General features: G+C 40.8%; 1 protein-coding gene across 3 annotated transcripts in view; it reads left to right on the top strand.

Annotated features, from left to right (window-relative positions):
- Window positions 1-16,851, top strand: part of ZC3H7B (zinc finger CCCH-type containing 7B) — a 38,147-nt gene that overhangs the window by 14,276 nt on the left and 7,020 nt on the right. For all 3 annotated transcript variants that reach the window (XM_072127606.1, XM_072127605.1, XM_072127604.1), the window contains exons 12-22: window positions 591-738; window positions 2,152-2,313; window positions 4,580-4,779; window positions 5,141-5,241; window positions 6,264-6,445; window positions 7,136-7,203; window positions 9,129-9,247; window positions 9,951-10,056; window positions 14,301-14,409; window positions 14,671-14,813; window positions 15,821-15,984. In XM_072127606.1, the coding sequence (XP_071983707.1) occupies window positions 591-738; window positions 2,152-2,313; window positions 4,580-4,779; window positions 5,141-5,241; window positions 6,264-6,445; window positions 7,136-7,203; window positions 9,129-9,247; window positions 9,951-10,056; window positions 14,301-14,409; window positions 14,671-14,813; window positions 15,821-15,984 (1,502 nt within the window). The remainder of the gene's footprint in view (window positions 1-590; window positions 739-2,151; window positions 2,314-4,579; window positions 4,780-5,140; window positions 5,242-6,263; window positions 6,446-7,135; window positions 7,204-9,128; window positions 9,248-9,950; window positions 10,057-14,300; window positions 14,410-14,670; window positions 14,814-15,820; window positions 15,985-16,851) is intronic.

Genomic DNA, 16,851 nt, shown 5'->3' with positions numbered 1-16,851 from the left:
ACTACACTCCATTATCTAGTATCTCCTGTTAACCTTAAAATGTTCTCAGATGTTATTTAGTCAATAAGTACAGGCAGTCCTCGGGTTACGTTCAAGATGGGGTCTGTAGGTTTGTTGAATTTGTATGTAAGTTGGAACCGTATAGTTTATTATTGTAACTCCAGACAAATTTTTTTGGTCTCTGTGACAATAGGATTTTAAAAATGCTGGATTGTCATCAGAACCAGGCTTAATAATAAAGCTTAATTACAGACACCTATTATAACTGTTATAGCTGTTTATTATAGCCTAGGACTAAAGTACATAAAATTACCAATTACCAGAGGTCTGTTTGTAACTACGGGTGGTCTGTAAGTCGGGTGTTCTTAAGTAGGGGACCGACTGTACCTGCAAAAGGATTGTCGGGAAGTAATATTTTATGTTGACGAGTCCTGATATTTTACATCTATTCTATTCGCCAGGAAAACATCTTTTAATCTACTGCTCAGTAGAAATTTCCCTTTCCACAGAGCAATCGAAAAGGTAGATACATTTTCTAGATGCTTTCCAATTTTCATTTGCTAATTGTTCGTTCATTTCTTCCATTACAGCAGACAACAAACACTGTAAACCACTTGTTTGTGCACAAGATGGATCCTGTGCAAACCCACATTTCCGCTTTGCCTCCCTTATTGCCAAACCCTTTAGCACAAAACTATGACTTTAAACAAGGTTGCCAACTCTGCTATGTGAGAACAGGTAAGCAGGATGTATTTTTGAATGCATTTTTAAGTTTAAGTGGTTTTTGGTGCTTCCTTTGTACATGTGGAGTAAGGATGGAGCAAATGGCACATAATGTTCCCATGAAGATAGAGAAATCACTGGATGACTCATTATTCTAGCATTTTAAATCCCCTGACCTTGCTTTTCTGAAGCTTTATACACTTGACCTAGATAGACTTCTGTTGTAGTATTTGGTTTCATACTGACTCCTTTGAATCTTGTCTAGAACACTTATGTGGCACATCCTTAAAGGAAATCTACAATGAGGAATGGTAGGTGCATTCTGTCTACCTCTGCCCTAATATGTAATTTAATAAATCTTGGAATCTAACCTAACTTGTTAAAAACTTTTATTTTAGTAATTAACTGCAGAGGCTACTGGAGTGTGGAGTAGCCTTCACTCCCACTGCCCAGCAAGGCTGCTACACTCCACAGTAGCTTCTGTTAAATTACTTATTATTAAAATAGTTTTTTTTTAACAATTTACCATATATACTTGTGTATAACCTCACCTCGGCTTATACACAAGTCAATAAAAAATAAATAAACTTACATACTCACCCTCCGGCTCTCCGATGCTCAGCGCGGCTCCTCTTCTGTCTTTTCTATGCTGTATTGGCCCGCAGAGACGCGACCATGTGATCTGCTGGCTGGCGCACACTATGATGCGGTGGTGTTGCCGCTGATGATGTCATAGCATGCACTGGCAGGCAGATCGTATGGACGCGCCTCTGCCTGCTGTTATAGCAGAGAGAAGAAAGAGAAGCCGCAGGGACCGGAGCATCGGGGAACTGTGCCGAGCATCGGGAGGTGAGTATGTTAGTTTGTTTTTCTATGTGCTTGGAAAACTGAGGGCACATACTTAAGGGTGCTGGCTACATACTACAGCGTGCTGGCACGCTGTTTACTGGGAGGCTGCGACCAATGCATTTCCCACCCTCGGCTTATACTTGAGTCAATGGGTTTTCCCAGTTTTTGGTGGTAAAATTGGGGGTCTCGGCTTGTACTCGGGTCGGCTTATTCTCGAGTATGTACGGTAGGTTAGGTTCCAGGATTGTTAAATTACTGATTAGGCAGAGGCAGGCAGAAGGAATCTATTGTTCTATCTACTTCTGATTCTTCATGGTAGGTTTCCTTTTAATCTTTTATTTTCCCTGAATTTTTAGTAACTTGACTTCAGTATCCTAGATTGTATGGAATATAAAGCCAGTATGAACTTGCTCACACAAACTTATTTTACCTTTGCATGCTTTCTGTGATTTGTAAAATTTTCACTTTTTTTTTTGCTTTTATTCTCGACTTTGTAACACAATAGTCAGAAAGTTATGTGGATGCATTTATCCTTTTTGTATACTTTCTTTAGTTTTTGTTTTTTTCCTCCCATTGCAGGCCCTAAAGCTCTTGACTTCACATATAAAGAAAAAGCAGAGCACACATGTAAGAAAGATATTTTATTAGCCCGAAAGAAGAGCTCTGAAAGCAAAGTGTGGTTAAAGATTCGTCAACGGCCGATGAAAGTAAATTTTAATGGTCCCTACGTGCTGTGCAAAGGTTAGAAAGTTACATTATCAATTCAGTATTTTACACCAGCGTACACAGACCTGTAGAAGAGGTGTGACCACAGAAATATCTTCTGTATCATTGTTAGAAACTGTATATGATATGGAGGCAGATATACTATTTAGTTATCAGATTATAAGAGTGTGCTATGTGTTTCCCCAGGAATGAGGGAAGAAAAACGTAATTAAATCTATAAAAAAAAAAAAAAAAACGCACAGCACCACACTCGGACTACTCCATAACATTCACCAAACCTTATATTTAAGCAGTACAGTCTTTGAAATATTCCTCAGGGTAATGTAGGCACAATAGAAGGAATATTGATTAAGAAATTATAGTTGCAATGACCATCTGTAAAAAAAAAAAAAAAGCTTCCTGTTCCTTTGGTGCTCCGCACAGCGTTGTTGAGTATGGAGAGCGCTTGCATATGGCGTTACTCCTATGGATTTGTCACTACCACAATGCCGCTATACCAAGACAAAGTGGAGCCAATGCAGCCAAAACTATTTCCGGATAGTGATGCACTTAAGATTTAAAGTCCATCGTCCATATAGACCTTCAGAGGCATTATAGTAGGTCAGAAGTAACAGGATAAATCGCAAATAGTCGCACAATGTTGCTTGCCACAGTAAACATATAAAGGGTTTGCTCACAATTCAAAAGCGTTTCGGAGCTGCTACTCCCTCCTCAGTGGCTATAAATTTGTATTATAAGTTGCCATAACTTGTCCTTCCTTATCTTATCCCGCAGTGAGGGATACCATAAAAAGACAAAACTTGAAAATTATGAAAAAAATAAATTTTAAAAAAATTAAACAAAAATCCTAAATAATTCCAAGTATCATTGTTAGGCGGGCAGCACACAAATATGTGGAGCTTGTGGGAAAGGACCCAAGTGTTGGCATCACACAGAAATATTATGCAAGGTAATTGCAAGTAGTTTTGTCATTTAAGTACCTAGGTGTGTGGGTTTCGGCCAATCCCAAGGACTTTGTGTCATTGAATATTCAGCCAATGATGGCCGAAGCCCTAGAGAAAGGAGAGCCAACATGACCAAAATGGTGTTGATGCCACAATTCCTTTGTATGCGATAAAAGTTAAAAGTTTGACATGGGGATTCACACTGGTGAATTATGTAGTAGATAAAGTATATTTGGATCCCTGATCTGGCAAAAGAAAGTGGCACGTATTCGCTTGGAGACGCTGCAGAGGGCGAAAGATGAAGGGGGGTTAGCAGTGCCCAATCCATATCTGTAGTTTCTAGCTGCCCAGCTGCAACAGCCGAAGTTTTATAGTGGTGGAACGCCTGTTGTCCTACTGTAATGGAGGGAGACCCCTTCTTTACCTTCTGGAGATAGGTGGCCAGACCTGACCCCTTCCCCCCTAACACGCTCCCTACATTGACGCTTCTGATTGAAGAGCCCTCAGTGTGGCAGTGCAGGGGCACACTTGTTGCACATGATGTGGGGATGTCCTCATTTGGGAACTTCTAGAAGGACGTGCTAGAACTTCAGGAAGGTATATGATGTGTAGATCCCTGCCACCCCCATGGTCTGTATTTTGGGGTGGGTAGATGAGGTATCAGATTAGAGGGGAGTGCGGCTGGACATAGCCCGTGTGCTGTGTCAGGCGAGGAAATTGATTGCGTACCATTGGATCCAGGCTGCTTCTCCTACTATGCAGGACTTTATTAATAAAATAATAAGGTAGGAAAAGGGGTTGTATCTCAAAAGTATGGCGTAAAAAACGGTTTGAGAAAATATGGGGGGCCCTAGCTTGACACGCCGGGATTACCTTCTGTGCACATACGAAGAAGCCCGTTCCATGCATTGTAATGTCTTATAGGATGAATATGATGGGAATACATATCGCATATGTAATAAGGATGTGTAGCCCTCGGTGTACTCTCCCATAAGTTGCCAACTTTTTCTCACAATGTACCATGTATATTAGATATTGTATACGAGAAATATTCCTTCATGCTGTACGGTTCTTGGAGGAAGGGGGGTTGTTTTTTTGTTTCTATGTTTTAAAAAATGAAAACTGTTCAATAAAAAAAGATTGGATTTAAAAGAAGAAATTTTATGCAAAGACTCCCTGCTAGCCGAATTGTAGCACTATAACAGTTCTAATACTAGTGATAAATGCTGCAGAACTGGAGAAATAGTATTGTGAAACATACAGAAAATTAAGAACATTCTGTATAGAAGTAGTAGATTATGCATTACGTGCATAAGTTGCTTCTTGCTTTGCTACAGACATCCAGAGTCGTCAAGACTGTAAATATGGCGATAACTGCACATTTGCATACTATCCGGAGGAGATTGATGTGTGGAATGAGGAACGAAAGGGAGCCTTGCATCGAGATCAGCTTTTCCAGCTGCCAGGATTGGTGAAGCCAGGAAGTGTTTCCCGATTATTACACGACCAGAAGGGCATCTTCACCTTTTTATGCCAGGTATTCCATTCATCCAATGTTGGCATTATTGAACATGGTCATTGGCAGATCATAAAGCTTTTTGAATGGAAAATCATGACCTGCTGAGGTGAGATACGGAGCATAGGTCATGGCAGTCTAAATCCACTTTGAAAAAACTGACAGATGATTTTGACTCTAAATGATTTTCCATTTAAAAAATAGATTTGACTATAGTGTGACTGACTCTTACTGCTTTGTATTAATGTGGTGTTGGTCTGTCCATAGTGTGCACCTGTCAACAGTTTATCATACATGAAAGTTATCAATCCCCTGATTGGGGAACATAGATAAGTGTTACCTGCAGCCACATCACATCCTAATAATCTGATTGTTTTTTCAGGCTTGTTTTGAAAGCAAACCCCAGATCATTAGCAAAAGAAATCCAGAGAAGCCAGATGTCTGCACTAATCCCAGTAAGCCGCACAGCTTCTCTGACCACAAGTAAGTTTTGTGTCCACAGTGATTCACTGCTTATGAGTAAAGAGACCAGATTGCTAGTTCACACCTGATGTGAAGTTCAGTATTGATTCCAGGGACACTCCCGATGTACGTGCCAAACATGTCCATACCCATATACTGGCAGGTAGTGACCAAAACTGAATCTTTTTGGCCGCCTCCTGATCAGTATACATCACCATACAGCAAGAATGGGGGGGGGGGGAATTGGCTTATTGTAAGGATATTGAGTTGAAAGAAGATGGCTGCATAAACTCTGCAGTGCATGTTGCATACCCTGTACTATTATCGGCTGGTTGATGTGGAGCACCATTATCATTGCACTACTACACACGTTGCAGTCAGCTACCAGCATTCACCTGTAGGTGGTGCTCTGAGAGTTGTACTTAGGCAACATCTTCTAAATAGGAATAGATTAAAACATTACAATAGCTAAATTTGGGTGATGTCCTTCTCCCTTAAGACAGATTATAAATATCTAGAAAATCATCTTAAGTATAAATTATTGGTTTCATATGGTGGGGTCCCAATACTCCAAGATTAAATTACTGCGGAGACATCGACATCGGTATCCGTTCTGAGACAAAACTGCAGCACCGTTCCATGGTGGTGCCGTGACCCGTGCTTCCTTGTCTGACATGGAGACATAATAATGCATGGCTTGTCTTAAGGTGGTGGATCAGTATACACCTGGTTCTGCTGTAGGTTTTCTCAAGGCTACCTAGAAGGTTGTATAAACTTTATCATCTGTCACCATGATCAATCTGGTGCATTCTAAGGATGTTCAGGCAAAGTTTGTACTCTTGTCTTTATTTCAGTAACGTCGTCATTTTAACTTTTTTTTTTTTTTTTCTTCTTTGGATAAGAATAAAGATGATCTTCGATTTTTGTTTTGTCTATTTTTCTATTTGTCATGTTTAAAAAATTCAACCAGATTGTTGATCTAATTTTGTATTTCATTCTTACTGCCTATTTGTATCATGATTTGGTTTCATCCACTGTTTTAGGTGTCTTGTCCATGTTCTAAACTCCAGCACAGTCAAATATAGCAAAATACGGCCAAATCATTCCCGCTTCCAGATGGATGTTTGCCGCCATGAGGCCCGTTATGGTTGTCATCAAGAAGACGCCTGCAATTTTGCTCACAGTCCTGTTGAACTGTGTGTTTGGATGCTGCAAAGACAATCAGGTACATGCATTTAAAAAAAGCATTTTGTTAGAAAGGTAAAAACTAGCCCTAAAGGGTCAAAGCCCTCTACAGTGAAAAACACCCATTGTACTGTTTGATGAACTAAACCATTGAAGTTGATTTTCCTTATTACTTCATCAAGTAAAGCAGCATCTCTCTACTTTTTTTATTCTGCTCTTTCTCCTGCAGTGAGCAGTGTATCTGATAGCCTTCTTTGGTCCTTACTCTTCTGACAAAGGAGGACTGGATGGTTCCTTGTCAGTTAACAGAGTATGCAAAGAAAGCCGATCTACTCAAACTGCTAAAAACCGCAAGAAATCCAGGGGGGGAAATGGGCGACACAGGAATAGTTTTCTTTAATAGTATATTACAAAGTTTAAAGTCGTCTTATAACTTTGTAAATAGTTACACATGAATGTTATATAAAAAAAATTCTGTGACGGGTAAATTGCATGGGATAGGCACTATTTTTTTTTTGTAAACATTTTAATGCTGTATTTTAATCCTGTCTGATAATGTGGAAATTCGTTAGTTGCACATTTCCCATCTAAATTTACTGACATTGATGGAGGTTAGTTGATGAGTCACACTGAACACACTCCTCTGCTATCCTATGTTCTGTGGTGGCATAACCGCTGCTTTTTGTTTTATTTTGTATATATTTTATATGCTGTGTTACCTGTTTGTTAGGTGTTACCCAGGAGGAAATTGTGCTGGAATCTGAGCGCATGTGGAAAGTAGCTGAACCAAAACCTAAGGTACGTTTCCAGAACTTGGCCTATAGAAGACCAAATCAAGTCTTGTAAAGTTCTATTGTTTAAGGGAACCATCACCTGGTTTTACCACACTAAACTACCACCCCCCTCAGGTAGGGCATTAAAGGGGTTATCCGGGTTTAAAAAATTTCTTATGGCCGGGCTGGGGAGGGCTAGTTAAACATAATAAACATGGACTTGCCTCCTCCGGCGCCGCTGATGTCCAGCGCCGCGGTCCCTTCGATCCATGCCCCTGTTTGTTTACAGGGGCACGGAAGCCGCGCACAGGGAGCTTCCGGTCCGCGATGTGGACGGCTCCTCCCATCCGTCCCTATCTCTCAGCGTTGTAAGCGCTGGGAGATGGTGCGCATGGGAGCTTCCGGCCGGCCGGAAGCTCCCTGTGCGCAGTTGTAATGAAACCGGTGCACAGAGAAGACGGTCCGCGGCACGGGACATCTGCAGCACCGGAGGAGGTAAGTACATGTTTATTGTGTTTAAATAGCCCTCCCCAGCCCGGCCATAAGACATTTTTTAAACCCGGAGAACCCCTTTAAACATCCTTGCTAGAATTGCCTCTTTTATGTGAAATATCACCGTTTGCCTAAAAAGGAGAATTTTCCCCAAAGTTGGCAAATATGACTCTTCTCTCCCCATTTTCACATAAGTCAAGTCAAGTTTTGTGATGTCAAGGGTCGTTTCATTTCAGAAGCCATTATCTTTGGTTCTATAGTACCTAGCTACAAAACCCGAGATACAGACTGCTAAAGACATAATTGGAAATGCAAGCTTCAGATAAAGATCCTGTTCCTGTCTACTTTTTACTGTCTTCTGCTTGTATCTCCAGTTCTGTAGCTTATAGAACCATAAGCTATATGGGATCTGAAAGTTGAGAGTTTTATCTGATACAAAAGCTGATTTCTAGGTACTATAGAACCAAAGATAGTGGCTTAGGATGTAATCTCTAAACTTGACACTTCTCATGTGAAAATGGGATAAGAGGAGTCATATTTGCCTGGCGTTGGGGGGATGATTTTTATAGGTAAACATGAGATCCCACATAATAGAGGGAACTTAGAAAGGACATATTATCCCCTACCTTAGGCTGGTAGATTAGTGGGGTAAAACCTGGTGACGGGTTCCCTTTAAGTAGTAGGGAAGCTTTATAGCAAAAAAAAAAAAAGACAGAAACCCATGCAATTACCAAAAGCTATTTTGTTTGGTGCACGCAGACCAGGGTCCTAGTGTGCAGGATCCATAGTCCAAGACAAAAAAAGCGAGAAGGTCACAGCATCCAATATGATGAAAAAATGTTAAACCTTTATTCACACAGGCATAGAAAAAAACTGCAACGTTTCGATTCATCATGAATCTATGCTTGGATGCTGAAGCTTTATAGCGGACATCTGACTACACTAAACGTGACGAGGATATTTAGCTATGATCTGTCTAGCCATCATAAGTGTATGAATTTAGTATGGAACTTTCTCCTGATGATGATGATGATGACGATGATGAGAATTTAGCATTGTAGTGAACAGTTTTTGCAGTGTTCCCGGCCATGAACAGTCTTCTGTGATGATCCTTGTTGTGCCCCATGGCATGACTCCACATGAATGGCACACCCTTGAATCATTCTGCTGTTGTGCATTATGTTTCATAGGGGAAGTATTTGTTAAATGTGCAACTTCACACCTTTAACAGTGTTACGCTTTGCACATTCTGTAATAATCAGACTTCTGCCCTCCAGGCTTTGATTGAATTTCCTTCACACCTATATTGTTTCACCTGACATGACCACAGATCAGTAGGTTTTAGAACTTTCATGATTGATTTTTGCAAAGGGCAAAAATCTTATTATGCCCTTTAAAAAAAAAAAAAATCAATAAAAGGACCATTTTTATGGTTTAATTAGTGTCTTTCTCTGGCAGCCTCCTCCCAAATCCCTGGATATGAAAATGAAGTTCGTCTGCGGGCAATGCTTGCGCAATGGGCGAGAGATTGAGGCTGATCGTGATGGGAAATACTGCACCGCCAAAGCAAGACATAGGTACTAAATAAATATTTATGCAATTAAAGGGACATTGTTTTTGACATATTATGGTCACTCTACAGGATTTACCACAAATATCTGATATGTATCCTAACTTATCTAAACCAGGCTTCCCCTGTCCCTGAGTTCAGGAAGAGAATGGACGCTGCTCTTTAATTCTTTTTATAGGTTTAACAGAAATGATAGTCATATTCACGGCCACATAGCATGTGGTTTATGTAGTCAACACCCTCTGAAGATCTCCCTTAGCCATGCTGTAACGGAGTGTTGCAGAGGAACGCATAGAGCAAGTACAGTGTGTGCTGTATGTACGAAACACAGGTAGCAGTACCATAGGCAGCCGGGACACCTGCCTGTCCTCAGCCTTGCGGGCACCTGGTAAAATGCCAGTCGAAATTGATGTGCCTGCACTTTAGTTGCTCCTCTCTGTACACAACTTGCCTGTGCCAGGATGAGCTGCTTCACTAGACACCCAGGTGAGGGCACCTCCATGGTATTTTTTTTGGTACACTGTGTTCTGTATGGGACCCCTTTTTTTTTCTTAGTACACCATACAGCAGTTTATCATTGGTTTTATTTGTATGGACTTTCTTTATCTCCAGAAATTATCAGCTAATTTTTCTTTAACCATAATTGTTTGTTATTGATGGGCTTAATTCTATCCCAAAACTAACTGAAGACTTTCTCTACTATTTTACAGTTGGACGAAAGATAAGCGCGTATTGTTGGTGATGTCCAAAGCCAAGAAAAAATGGGTTCCCATCAGACCACTTCCTTCCATTCGCTCTTTTCCCCAGCAGTATGAGGTAATTTGTAACCTCTAAAGTGCTGATCCTTTAATGTTTTGGTAAACCATGACTGTACTCTTACATGTACTGTGTGCAAAACAACACATATTATTACAAGGAATTAGCAATTTCAGTGCTTAATTTTTTTCTGATTGGAGATCTTTTATTTAGATAGTTGTGGTGCCCATACACCTCTATAATAGCTGTCAGCTCTTTCAATCCTCTGACTCTCCCATACAGGAGTATCAATCAGACTGTACATCGGAACCTAATAAACATAACAAGCAATGGTATAAACCAAAAAACAAACAGATTATCCCACCACGCACATCCATCCCACTGCTGCCTCGGGGTGCAGCTCCCATAATAGCATACAATAGAAACTGAACTGTGTGACTTAGTAGTAATTTTAAGGGGCCGAGGTAAATGGCCATTCAAGCCATTTGTCACAGATAGCATGGAATTTCTTATTCTTCTGTGGATAAATGTCCACCTTTTGAGAGGAAGAGCAGCATTAAATGACTTAATCACAGATCTCGGTGGTGGTGGGGGGGTTTAACAGCCGTCCAGAATCTGGCCAGTGTTTTCCTAGTGCAGTACACGGCTTCAATAAGGAAAGCACAGTCCATGATAGAATGGAACAGTTCTGCTTCATTCAGGAGAAGGCATAGCTTAGGGTGCTCAGGGACGTCACGCCAATCCTGTCAAACAGGATGGACTTGTTTCCAGTGCCCCTAAACCACAGGACCACAGTAGGTGTAACAAGGTGCCTGAGGTTGCACAGCATTAAGGGAAGTCATGACGAAATTTACGAATTCTGGCAGTCATCCTTTGTTTTTTAAATTTTGTAATTACGAGGCTCGACTCACACCTGCTTTTGACAGGTTCAATCCCCCCCCCCTTCCACTATTGCTAACAGCTGCTTGATGGAAGGTAACACTGAAGTCAATGGGGAAGAAAGGGGAACACAAAACTTTCCTGTCACCCCCTGTTTTTAGTTCATGTTAAACTCTCACAACACCTCCTACATTTTACCAATACTACGTCCTTTGATACAAAATAGATTAAACTGCAACACAAAGACCTACAAAGCTATGACCCATCAAACTAAAATGGTATCACATTTTTATTATGTGAAAAAGTACATCAATAAAATATAGAAAAACTGCAGAGCGGAAATGGAGCTAAAAACTTAGCCGGATGTAATGCAGTACTATTCAGAAGGAGAGCTATGTTAACGTGACAATACTCATTGAATAATATCACAATATAATATCACTATAATCTTATATTTAATGGATGTAGTATTACATCTAGCTAAGTATTTAGCCCCTTTTCCTCTAACTCAGTCCTGACCATACCCATTCTGCATCAAAGCGGGACCCCTATGCTAGACGTGAGGTATCAACCCACGATGTCTACAACTTAAATTTGACCATATTCCAAACTGATATATACTCCAACCTGGAGCAACATTTTTTGATGAAGCCAATGCTGGCCTGTTGGTTATCTGACAATGTAGAGTACACACACCGCTGCAAAAGAGCTGGTAACCATATGCCAAAACTCCTCCAGTATGGACAGGACTCAATACGCACAAAATAAATCCATCTGGCCCTGCAACCATCAGCTGCTTTGATTGTCTTTTCTATTGTGTTTTTGGGGCTTTGGTGGATCATTGATCTTGATAACCTGTCATATATAAGAGGCGCGCACCTTGAGAAGTTTGCTTCTTAATTGATCTGGGTACCCTATTTTACATTACAATTGGTTATGTACTGGAAATAAGAATGGACTTCTCATTTAAAAAAATGTTTTTAAATAATTTGTAAATCCTATATCCATATTGGTTTTCCCATAATAGATTTTTAAAAGTATCATCCGGGCACTGGATCTATTGGGAATTGGAAGGAACTGGCTGTGTGTGTAGGTGACAGCGCTCTAACCTGTGCTTTTGTAGAACAGCCGTGACTGGTTGGCATCCTGTATAACAAGCTGGAGCATTATATTAAATGTGTATTATGTCAGATAGTATTTACTTGACCCAGATGATGATAATGTCAGTTATGATAAAGTTCACTGACTTCACCTATTTATATGTGCGATTAACTAATATGACCTGAGCTGTATTTAGGTTGAGTAACTTTACAAGATGTTATGCTGTAATTGGTAGGTGGTGGCACGTATTGCACCTGGTCAGACACGGCATGTGGCCCTTATCTGTGCCGCACCTTTATGTGTGCCTTACTGCTTATAGTGAGTGCATGTCTTGAAAGGCAAAACTCAATAAGTTAATTAAGGACAGATTTATTCCTGCAAGTAGGATCACTTATTTTATCTGGTGGATAGAGGTTAAAGGAAACCTACCATCAGGAAATATACCTATTAAGGTAGATCTGATGGTAGGTTGCCCCATTAGCGCCAGAGCTACTGCGCATGCACTCTGCAAAGATATGAGTCTGCGCATGTACGGTGGTGCTGTGAAGCTGAATCTGAGAGGCCTGGGGAAGAGCAGGTAGGAGGGACAGCAGAAGCTACTGGGGCGTGGAGTAGCGCAGAGAGGCTACTCCAAACCCCAGGAGCTTCTTAATTAATTTGCATATTGGTTAGGTAGTGTAGATAGTAGTCTAGTTCACTAGTCTAGAACACTACAAATACTCTCCTCTGCTCCTCTTGTTCCCGGCGCTGTCCTTTGCTAATCTTTAACTTATAATAAGCAGCCCAGAGCAGGGGACAAGTCTGGCGCTCTGGGCTGCTAATTAAGCATGCCCCCTCCATGATGTCACCTCCCAACATGGGAGAGGGGAGGCATCTATCATATGCAGGAGGCATGAATTCACGCCTCTCGCGTCAACTCTTCTCCAGCATGAGGCATGTATAATTGGCATTAAATGGTAAATTTCCTTTTAATGTACCTAGTAAATTAAAAGAAACTACAGTAGCAGCAAAACTGGTGACAGATCTGTCCACTACACACTGCACACAGTTGCTGGCCATACACTTTAGATTTGCTGTTTATTTGCCTCCACGATTATCTAACTTTACTTAAAGGGAACCTGTCACCAGGGGCCTCATTTTCCCTAAAGACAGATTGCTGAAGCCCCTTACACCTGAATTGCACAGATGCCTTTCTGCCTTTTATAAGCATTATAATATACTGTAATTGTGTGTTTAACCTTCTTAGCTTTTGGTGAGTCCCAGGGTATGTTTTGGTTTGGATGCATTTAAAAAAAAAAAAAAAAAAGTTGTTGTACAGGAGCAGATAGGTGTGGGCTGAGGAGTGAGTGAGCAGCACAGACAAGTCACATGTTTAGTTGCTTTTGCATCCAAAACATACCCTGAGACACAACAGAGGCTTTTGTCAGGAAGCCAGGCAGGTAAAAACACACATTATATTGTAGTGCAAATGCTCTGAAAAGGCAAAGTGTTTATTGAAAATTAGGTCCCTGGTGACAGTTTTCATCATAAAAATCAAGAATGATATACAGACGGTCCCCTACTTAAGAACACCTGACTTACAGACGACCCCTAGTTACAAATGGACCTCTGGATGTGGGTAACTTACTGTACTTTAGCCTTGGGCTACAATAAACCGCTATTACAATTATCAAACGTGTCTGCAATTAAGATTTATTGTTAATCCTGGTTCTCATGACAACCCAACATTCTTAAAATCCAATTCTCAGTGACCAAAACAGATTTTGCTGGGGTTGCAATTCTAAAATATACAGTTCTCAGCTTAAGAACAAACCCACAGTACCTATCTTGTACGTAACCCGGGGACTGCCTGTACCAACAGCACGTCTGTGGGTGGTACCAGAACTCCTCCTCCAAGTCACTTCACAGGCTGTCACTCTTTGACCCTTCCCTTCTGGCTCATTACCATAATTTTAAAAGTTGATTTGCAGAGGGAGAAGGTCATGGATAACAAATATAAGAGCATTACAACAGTCACAATGCCTGGATCTATGAGTGCTCCAGGTTTATCAAGCTTGTGTTTGATGGTAGATTTCCTTTTAAAAGGCATCTACCATCAGATCTAGGTTGTAGACTACCTTCGCTGTACTGCTTGTTAGCTTTTCTAGCTGCTTGTTACCTTCAGGGTATGGATGCTCGTGCTGTCATCTATTCCCACATAAAGCTCCTTTATGCACATATTTATTTTTTGTTCCTCGATTGCCGAAGCAAGTTTGTGTAACTGATGCAATGTACAGCAGGTGTCTGCCTAAATGTATGTAAAAGATCTCTCATTTCTTGCACAGATCTGCGTCCATGTGCAAAATGGCAAGAAATGTCAGTATATTGGAAATTGCTCTTTTGCACACAACACAGAGGAAAAAGACGTCTGGACGTTTATGAAGGAGAACAAAGGTCAGTAAGTGCAAACGAACTGTAACCATATAGATTAAAAGGGGACGTGACCATAAGGATTAGATGAATGTGGGCTGTGAGCATGTAGATTTATCTTATATGAGCATAGTCCATTCCCATCTAAACGGGTACGGACTGTAACCATATAGATTAGAGGTTAGGCTCTTCAGCGCAGATGATAAATACCATCTTGCATATTTATGAACACATATCATTGAACGTCATATTGAGTGATTTATTGTGTGTTGCTTTTCTCCATAGTCCTGGATCTACAGCTGGTATTCGAGTTATGTAATAAGAACACTGCCCTGGCAGAGAAACCTGGAAAGATGGCAACAGCATCTGGACTTCAAAAAGAAGCCGAGAAACAGATTGTCATGCCAACAGATTATGCAGATCTTATGGTAATTTCATCTTCCCTCATGGCATTAAACGGAATACTACATGGTGAAAGTGATGAGTTTGGGCAGTTCGGGGAGGGGACAATGGCTTAGTAGAGGAAACTTTTATAAAGTAGTGGAATATTATAGTCCAATTCACAGCACGACATGGCCATAAATATCAGCTATACCAAATGATTAGGAGAAAAGGGGACCACAAGTTACTCCCCACTTTATGCAGAAGGATAGACCATCAATTGTAAAGTTAGCGAATACTTTTTGTTTTGTTTTTTATTCCAGTCTAACCATAAAAAAAAAAGACTTGCTGCCGTGATGTAGATGTTTACTAGGCTGCTGGTCTGTACTTGGTCCTAAAAAACAAACAAACAGGAAATTCTTGTCCAGCCAGTTTTTATGTCAAATGGGTTGACAAGGATCCATCGGTGTGTCACTTGAGATTTTGGCAAATACGGGCTGTGTGTGATTTTTTTATATAATCCAAAAGGCTGGCAAATGATGCCACTAGCTTGTCCCAACCACTGGATGGCGTGTGTGTGTGTATTGGGGGGGGGGGTGTTCACATGATTGTGTTATCCAGCAACTAATCCTCAAACGGATCATGTGCAGATGACCCCTGTGTGTGACCCCTGTGGCATTCATATTTTTCATGTTCCCATAGACTTTTAAGCAGTAAACACAGGTCAGAAAAGAATATGCTCTAAGGTTTCTAAAGCCTCCACAAAGAAACATGCAAAACCTAGTCGTGTGCATGGATCTATTGAAAAAAATTTGTCAAGTGTATCATCAATTTAAAAAAAAAAAAAAAAAAGGAGCCCTGACAAAAAATCAAGGCTTTCATGTGTATGAGGCCTTATTGAGTGAAACTCACAGTCTCTCTTGATTTACGCAGGTTTTGTTAAAATGTTCCTGACCATTTATATATTGTGTTGCATAACTGTTATTTAACATAAGTTCTCTTAATGTTTCGGCTGAAAGCCATTCATGTTAGTGCTGCTTTTCCCTTCTCAAAGGACGGTTTCCATTGCTATCTCTGTGGAAAGAACAGCAACAGCGAGCGACAATGGCAGAAACACATCCAGTCTGAGAAGCATAAAGATCGTGTGTTCACCTTGGAAAGTGAAGATGGTTCCTGGAAATATCGCTTTCCGGCTGGGGAGTTCAAGCTTTGTGAAAGGTTTGTGTGTACACAGGGCATTGGGCTGTACTAAAGGGTTTGTGTGCCTACAGAGAAGCCCGGGAAAAATTGTGCTGTAACTAAGAAAGATACGGCATTAGGTGTTGTGACAGATCTCTGTACTCTTTAAAGGAAATATAGCATCAAAATCAGACCTGGATAAATCAGGGACACTTGCTCATAGATGCAGGCAATTGTCTTATAATTGTTATCCATGGCCCCCTTTCTTCTAAAATTAACTTCTGAAATTTTGCTAATGAGCCTATGCTCCTCTGTCATCTCGCTTTACTGGCTGTTACACTGTTCTCATCCTGCTCCCTTAGGTGGAGGGGACAAACTCGCCCCCCTACCTCCGCCTGCTGTATTCTCTCACATTGGGAGGGAGAAGTGCACCTGAACAGTGTAACAGCCTTTGAAGCCACAGTATGATGGGGCTCTGGTAACATAGCATATTTTTAAAAGTAGTTTTTAGAAGGACGGAGGCCACGGATAACAACAAATATAATATTACCACACTCACTGTGCATGGATCTATAAGTAAGTGTCACTGATTTATCATGCTTGACTTTAATGGTACATTTCCTTTAAAGAGGTTGTCCAGTTTTGGGATGTAGGTGACCTATCTATAGGAAGGATCTCTAGTAATCAGATGGTTTTGGGGCAGAACATGATTAGGGCCTGAATTGGCTGATCATTGAGCGTCGCAAGTTTCCCCCACCCATTGAATTTTGAACCTTAAAGGCCTCTTTAGGCCTGATTCAGACGGAACAGGTAGGGTCTCGGCCTCATCACATGCATTTATATTGAAATGCATATGCAATCGGTAAGCAGCATCCGGTGTTTAGCATGTAAACAATGCGGACAGAC

The sequence above is a fragment of the Engystomops pustulosus genome, chromosome 10 (assembly GCF_040894005.1).
Source record: "Engystomops pustulosus chromosome 10, aEngPut4.maternal, whole genome shotgun sequence".
Lineage (NCBI taxonomy): Eukaryota > Metazoa > Chordata > Amphibia > Anura > Leptodactylidae > Engystomops > Engystomops pustulosus.
This window is presented reverse-complemented; position numbering and strand designations above follow the sequence as displayed.